This window comes from Solanum stenotomum, chromosome 2 (assembly GCF_019186545.1).
Source record: "Solanum stenotomum isolate F172 chromosome 2, ASM1918654v1, whole genome shotgun sequence".
NCBI lineage: Eukaryota > Viridiplantae > Streptophyta > Magnoliopsida > Solanales > Solanaceae > Solanum > Solanum stenotomum.
The window spans coordinates 27,960,564-27,968,519 of NC_064283.1; the positions used below are offsets into that span (position 1 = coordinate 27,960,564).

Sequence of the window (7,956 nt, forward strand, 5' to 3'; positions counted from 1 at the left end):
TTGCTGATTTTCAAAGTTTGTCTGGTCTATTATAACACGAAAGTACTAATACTATATTTATCCTTTTTCAGAGGAGATTGGAAGGTGGATCTCTTATCAAACAGTGAGAGAGACAAAAAGAGATGCATCTTCATGGCTTTGAATTTATAGATGTATATATCTTGGCGTGTTGACTCTTATGTCCTAAGAAGTACGATTATTCATTTGTCTATATTTTAGGATCAAATTGCAAGCTGATTTTGCTTGATATATGTTGATCAACTGAATTAACGGTTGTTTTTTCAAGTTTCCTAGTGAATTAATCGTTGATAAAGTTATTGTGGCGATGATACATGCCTTGGTGTTTCTTGATTTAACCACGTGAAGAGGAGATGCGTAGACACCTCACTGAGGAGGTGTGAGAGATTTGGATACAACGGATATGAAAAGGGGTAGAGGTAAGCCGAAAAAGTGTTGGGAAAAGGTGATTAGACAACATATGACACAATTTTAGTATACTGAGGACATGATCTTAGATAGGATGGTATGCAGGTTGCAGATTAGGACATAACGTTGGTAGGTATTTGAGTTTTGTCTCGCTTTTGGTGGAATTAGGTTTTCGTGGTAGTGTGGTAACACCATATCTATCGCAGTATTATTCTAGCCATGTAGTTTCTTGTTGTTGATATTTGTTACCATACGTTGTCTATTGTATTTCATATAGGATAGAACGTTGGTAGGTATTTGAATTTTTATAAATGTTCTATACTGCGTTTCTTATTAATTGACATATTTTTTTCACTGTCGTATTTCTTTTCGTAATTACTTTATTTTGTTGCACTTGAGTTGATGATTTTCCGAAAAATAACCTCTCTACTCTATGGGATAGGGATAAGTTCTGTAGATATTCTGTCACGCCCCGAGCCTACACCCTGGGCGGGACCGACACTCGGAGACCATTGATGGCCCCAAGTGAACCCTTGGTCTGGCTTTCTTAACTCAGCGGAAACTTAACTCAACAGCATAACTCAATGCAATGCAAGGTTAAAAACAACCCAACTGATAAAATCTGGCCAAAACGGCAACTCGAGTCTCAAAATAGAATATTTACATATATACATAGATGAGAGACTCAAAACTAACTGGCTGACTGTCTATGAAGCCTCTAAAATACTGAGATGGATGTTGGGACAGATCCCACAACATCCTAAACAAACAAAACTAAGAAAACCAAAATGACCGAGTCCTCTGGAATGCAAAGAGGGTCACCACTGACTCTGGAGTGCTCAACTGGACCAACGGCGTGCTGGATGCTGATCATGGGTACCTGCGTCTGCATCATAATAAGATGCAGGCCAACTGGCATCAGTACATGGAATGTACGAGTATGCGAGCTGGACCGCTAAACAACAACTTAAGCTTGAAATGAGTACAAAGGAACTCTTACATTGGCTCTGTTCAACTCATGAATAACTGAACTCAAAATATAAAGTAATAAGACACATGCAATATATAAAGCTTGTAAAACTATTAAAACATGACGTAAAAATCATATTTATAATATCATAAAAATGTCATGCTTCCTTTCGAAGTCTACTTGTGCAATGCATGAATGAAGTCCCATACCCCCATCCACACTAAGCAGAACTTCTCGAGGAACCAAGCTCTTTTTACTGTTGTGGGAGTTTCTCAAACCGACAACCATCACTATGAAACTAAGTGGCGATACAACGTTTTACCTCACATTTCCCAAGGACCATCCTATACCTTGCCGTGATATAGGAAGCTAACTTTACCAACTGGATCCACTAGCTTAATCTTACGTGATTATCTAAAAAGTATGATCCGAGAAATCCCATGTTTGGCTACATGTCTCTTATGGAGAGTTGAGTTAATATGAACTCGTGTCCCCAATTCGGTGCTCAAGACTACTCCCAAAAATACTTTAGCTCATAAGTGTTTTAAATACATCTTTCTTATTTGAGATAATTACTCAAAACTACCCTCTTAAAAGAGGTAATTGCTTTTGAAAACTCTTTCTAAAAAGAACATCTCAAAACCATATTTTTAATATGATCATTGATGACTCGAGATATTCATACTGCTTAAATATTGATGGTATATTTAGAGACCATATTGTTTAAACATTGATGACATACTCGATTTGTCATACTAATCATGTTTTTAGAAACTCTTGTGCAAAACTCATCTTTTCTCAAAAAGAGATAGTACTCAAACTACTCAAAAACTCTTTTGGAAATCTCAGTTTCCTCTCATCTTAAATGTGAAAACATTTATAAACTTCTTTGGGAATACTTAGTTCCCTAATAACTTTTGAGAAATGAACTCAACTCTTTACTCTTGGCTTAACTCGAAACTCTTGACTTAACTAAAAATTCTTGACTTAACTGGAAACTCGATACCCTTTACTCGACTTGAAACTCTATACTTAACTTGGAACTCTATGCTCTTTACTCAACTTGAAACTCTATACTTAACTTGGAACTTGAGCCTTAAAAAGAAGTTATAACGTTCAATGAAGACTCTTGAAGAACCTTAAAGACTTGCTTTGACTTACTTAACTTCTAAGCTTGACTTCAAACTTCACTTGACTTCTAACTTCACTTGACTTGGAAACTAACTTTCCTTGAATTGGAATTATGAATTCAAGGTGTTTGATCACATGTTATGGAGGGATTCTTGATGTTTAGACGTACTTTGGAGTGTCGGAAACAACTATGAAACATAGGTATAATACCTAGGAACATGCATGAGAAAGTGTGAAAAAAATTGGGGAACATGGCGTCCTTGGCGCTCTACAAGGCGCGGAGCGCCAGCCCTTGAAGCTCAGAAAGGGGCTGCTGGCGCTCTGAGAGATGTGCCACACCAGGGGTAAAACCTCAGAACCCCTGTTGGGGCGTGCTGGCTGGCGCGCTGGCCCAGCCTTTTTCCCCAAAAATCCGACTCTTCTCCTTCATTTTTTCCAACTCTAAACCTCCTAAACTTCAATGGATCCATCCCCAAACATTTAGAATCATAAATCCCTCAACATACAATAGATTTCAACCCAAAACACAACCGGAAACATGTCCCAAATCAACAAGAACTTCAACACAATCACAACCAACAACTTCAACAAATACAACCAACAACTTCAACAACATAACCAATCTTTTCTCAATAATAAAAATGAGTTTGGCGTGTGGGGGGAAGAACCAACCAACACTATGAACTCACATACCTTAATAGGGATCACCCCCGAAGAAAACACGACGATCTTTAACGAAACCTAGCTTGATCTTCTCTTTTTCCTCTTCTCCTCTTCTTCTCCTCTTCACCCTTAAACCCTTACTTTCACTCTTTAAATTGAGAAAAATTGATCAAAATCAATCCAACACACTCATATATATACAAAAGAAAAGGCTAGGGAAAAGACCAAAATACCCTTACAAATTTCCGGACGGATTCCCTGCCAACTGCCCAACTTCCAAAGGACATAATTCACTCATACAAACTCTGAATCGAGAAAACTTGGTGGCGTTGGAAAGATCATTCCACGAGCTTCGCAACCATAACTGGAGCTACACCTAAATCATCCTGAGATAGGAGTTATGACTGTTCAAAGTTGGACAAAACTCACTGTTTTCCCATACTTAACCAAATTTCCAGATTTTAATTCTTTCCAAAAATAATAAATTCCAATTCTAAGCCTCTTCATAGCTATTTCAAATTGTCGGATGTTACATATTCTACCTTCGTAGAAATACCACTTGTTAAATTGTATTGAATATGTTATTCACCTCAAGAAAATGAAGAACATCCTTTTAAATTAATGCAAAAAAAATATTTTTTTTAGTACGCTTGTGTCTTTCAATGTCAATAACTAAAGCACATGGCCAAAAGATCTGTTAGGGTTGTATTTGTCCTAATATATCTTTTAGGCTTATAATTATATGTTAAATATATATACTCTCTAGAGCAATATAAATATTGATAATAATAGTTTTATATTCATAAAAGAGAATCACCAAAAATATCTATTACTACAAATAATGACATATTATGTATATGTAATATATGTATAATAACGTTGTTATAAACATTTAAAAAAATTATTTCATTTTCTCTTTTCCATCAAATTGCATTGAATCGTTGTTTTTGGATATATTGAAGTATTTACTATTATTTTACGTAAAATAATTGACTAAAGTTTTTTTTATGTGACACGTGTATAAAAGTCTCAAAACATTTAACGAATATAATACCTTGTATGAAAAAGGTCTAAATTTCTAAAAAAGACGATAATAAATAAGTTAGATGAAACCAAAATGATGTTGGTGTTGACAATTCTTTTGGATATAATATTGTCATTGAAGTAATGCAAGAAGGCTAAAATCTTGAACAAAAGAGTAACCGACCAAAATGGAAAGTTGCGATCGAAGAAGAATGAACTTCATTTGAGAAACATGAATTTTTTGGACATGTAGCGCTAACACTGAAAGCCAGTGGGGTACAAATGAATTTTTATAAGAAAAAATAACAAGAAAAACAAAGTCGTTTAATATAAAGCACCAGTGGTGGTACAAGATTTTTTGAAAAAATCTAGTGTTTATTATAGGGAGATATAATCTCTCGTAGTGAATACTATCACTCTAGGATATCTAATAAGTTTGGCGGCACATGAGAAACTTGATATGCGCTTTTTCTTTGTATTCTTCTTGAAAAACCTCGGAACTAGTGACGACAAATGGATGAATTGAATTGAATTTGAACAGATTAAATTGTAAGAGTAAACTTAGCTATACTTCATGCAAATAACACTCAAAGGCTCGGCCCAGTCTACACATATAAAAAATCTATCTCTAGTTGTATATAAATTCTCTTTTAAAATTTAGTAACATAGTTTTGTTCCATTTCTTTGGATTGTGAAGAAAGGAATTTTATTAGGTCAAAAATTGAGATGGATTTGACGGCTGCTCAGACTCCGGGAGGTGCTTCCGGCGGAGCTATGGATTCCGGTGATTGGCGGACTCAACTACCGTCAGGTTCTCGTGAAAGGATTGTCAACAAGATGTAAACTTTTCAATTTTTTTGCAGATTGTTCTTGTGTTTTTGTTAAACATTTTGGATTTGGAATTTAGGATTTTTTTTTTTTTTGTGTTTTTGATAATTGTAGTGTCCTGACCAACTTTCGTAGATCTAGACTAATTTCATGGGATATCTGACACAAGTGAAGAAATTACCTTTGTGCTTTTTTTGTCTCTACTAAAATTTGAACCCAAGAATGATTCTCGATTCGATTCACTTTATTGACTTTTAACCTGATCTTTTGTTGTGTAGAACGAAGGAATTGAAGAGGCATATTCCATTCTCTGGGCAAGACGGAGAATCGGAGCTTATGAAAATTGCAGTGAAGTTTGAGGAAAAGGTATATAATGCTGCTACAAGTCAGGTATATATGCAGTCTAAACTCGTTATCTATTTATTTGAATGATGCAATTCAATTGACGTTATAACTTGCATTCGTTTTTCCAGTCATCTAGACATGTTGTATGCATTCTAACTTAAATTTATCTAATATTGCAGGAAGATTATCTGAGGAAAATAGCTATCAAGATGCTGACAATGGAGATCAAATCAAAGGATGATGTCGTAGAGGAGGTGGTGGTTAAAAAGGAGCAAAACAGTGACGTTGTTGGACACAAAGAGAATGTCAGAGTTGGGGAAAATGAGGTAATTTTATATTTTTTTTCCTTTCTCGGAAGCCTTTTCTCTATTAAAATGGAAGAATTACCACTGATTTATTTGTTGTTAATGATCCAAATTGAAGTTTTGTAATTGCTAAGTTGACTAGCTAGCAGAAGAACACAAGGCCACTACATTTTGTAGTCACTAGTCAATAGCTTGAGAATTTATAAGACCTCATTTGTTTTCATTAAGATTAAGTTGTCTGAATCTGAATGATTAAGATGACGTTTCTAGCTCTGAACACTGGATGATTAAGATTATTTCTCAACAACTCTGAATCTGCATAATGATTAAGATTAAGAGAACGAGTTCTGGTGCTAAACTTGATGAGCGTTTAGCACAAGTTGAGGAACGATTAGAGACATTAAATGTCTAATCGTTGAACTATTTAGTGAAGATGTGTTGGTTGATATTAACAAAAAATTGAACTATTTAGTGAAGATGTGTGATGCTAAAGTTTCTAGGGACATTAAATGTCAAACTAAGGATATGAGCTCCTCGTGGACTGATAATGGCCGATCAAAGAGGAAACATAGAGTAGCTGAGATGATTAGGCAGTCGTGCAAGCATCGGCAATTGGGAAGAGCTGTTATAGCACAGTAGTTCCTCCGGTTGCTTTGCATGATAATCGTGTTGAAAATGACCAAAGGAAGTTAGATGATGCAGAACAAAATATTTGATGATGATTTCTTATGTTCTTTTTTCCTAGACTCTTAAGAGATTGTTATGACAAGCAGTACAATCTGTAATATAAATCTATCTCTCATGTTCTATTTAAATGAATTATCCTATGTTTATAAAGTAAATTAACTCTTGCAATGTATAAATCTCTACCCTTCTGCTAAAGCTAAATTTTTTTTGCAGGAATCTTAGCTCCAAAGAAGCTATTAGGAGGCCTTCAGTATTTTTCAATTAAAATGAGTAAGTCATTATTTACATCCATCCTATGTTTTTGACAAGTTTTTGGGAAGTCGATAGTGTTTATTTTTCTCAAAGTTGCTTGTTCCAAAAAAAATAAAAAATTGAGGTGTTTAATCAAACTTTCGGGAGAACATAAGTGTTTTTGAGGAGTAGCAGAAGTTGTTTTGAAGCCAGAAAAGTATTTCTGCCCTAAGACATTTTTAAGAAAAATACGCTTGGAATACTTTTTAAAAGTTGATCAAACACTAATTGTTGCTCAAAAGTGTTTTTTTAAATTTATTGACCAAAAGTACTTTTTGAGAACATTTTGAAAACTAAATTTTAGAAGACAGTACTAATATTATATTTACCTTTTTCAGAGGAGATTGGATGGTGGAGCTCTTATCAAACAGTGAGAGAGATGAGAAGAGAACTATTTTCAGTCGCTTTGAATTTATAAATTTATATATCTTGGCTTGTTGATTTTGTCCTTGGAAGCTTTACTATTCATTTGTTTGTATTTTAGGATCAAAATTGCCTTTATGTTGCTTGAGATATGTTGATCAACTGAAGTAAATGTTGATTGTCAAGCTTCCTAGTGAAAGTAAAACATTTTTCTTGTTTTGACATCATGGAAGATGATATCAATAATTATTATCAGAAAAAAAAAACCTTTACTTCAACATCAAATGATTTTTCACCACATATATATATGTATGTTGTTGGATTTCACAGGGTATGTTATTGTTGTTGCATTATATATATGCATTGTTGTCAAGTTTAATATATGACTTGGGCATGTGAAGAGGAGATTGAAAAATTGAGGAGGTCTGTGAGGTCGGATACAGTGGGTAGGAAGAAAGGTAGAGGAAGGCCGAAGAAGTATTGAAGAGAGATGATTAGACGGGATATGACACAATTTTAGTATACTGAGGATATGATCTTAGATAGAACGGTATGCAGGTCACGATATAGAATATAACATTGGTAGGTATTTGAGTTTTGTCTCGCTTTTGATGGGACTGTGGTAGCATCGTATTTGTCGTAGTATTATTACAAACATGTAGTTTCTTGGTTTTGATAGATGTTACCATTTTGTTTTAGCTATCACATTATTTAGTTGTTCTTACTAGTATTTTTTTCTAAATTCTCTCTACTATTTTTTTAATTAATTGATATGTTTTTTTTAATTGTCATATTTTTTTTCATAACTATTTTGATTTGTTGCACTTAAGTTGATAATCTTTCGAAAATAACCTCTCTACTTCTATGGAGTAGGGATAAGTTTTGTGTATAGTTTACCTTCATTAGAATCCACTTAATTGCAGT

The 7,956-nt window shown here is 34.3% G+C and overlaps 1 protein-coding gene across 1 annotated transcript; it reads left to right on the plus strand.

The window, feature by feature from the left end:
- The first annotated feature begins 4,864 nt into the window (after nucleotides 1–4,864).
- LOC125856637 (mediator of RNA polymerase II transcription subunit 15a-like) lies at nucleotides 4,865–7,193 on the plus strand. Its single transcript, XM_049536226.1, has 5 exons — nucleotides 4,865–5,052; nucleotides 5,320–5,431; nucleotides 5,566–5,712; nucleotides 6,592–6,648; nucleotides 7,008–7,193. The coding sequence occupies exons 1-4, from the start codon at nucleotides 4,940–4,942 to the stop codon at nucleotides 6,598–6,600; spliced, it is 381 nt and encodes a 126-aa protein (XP_049392183.1). The 5' UTR covers nucleotides 4,865–4,939; the 3' UTR covers nucleotides 6,601–6,648; nucleotides 7,008–7,193.
- The last annotated feature ends 763 nt before the right edge of the window (nucleotides 7,194–7,956 follow it).

What these genes read in the sequence shown, in the direction of transcription:
- LOC125856637 (XM_049536226.1), top strand. Translation starts at nt 4,940, where the DNA reads ATGGATTTGACGGCTGCTCAGACTCCGGGAGGTGCTTCCGGCGGAGCT. An exon ending in GAAAGGATTGTCAACAAGAT is followed by an intron (nt 5,053 to 5,319) that starts GTAAACTTTTCA and finishes TTTGTTGTGTAG; the next exon opens with AACGAAGGAATTGAAGAGGC. An exon ending in ATAATGCTGCTACAAGTCAG is followed by an intron (nt 5,432 to 5,565) that starts GTATATATGCAG and finishes CTAATATTGCAG; the next exon opens with GAAGATTATCTGAGGAAAAT.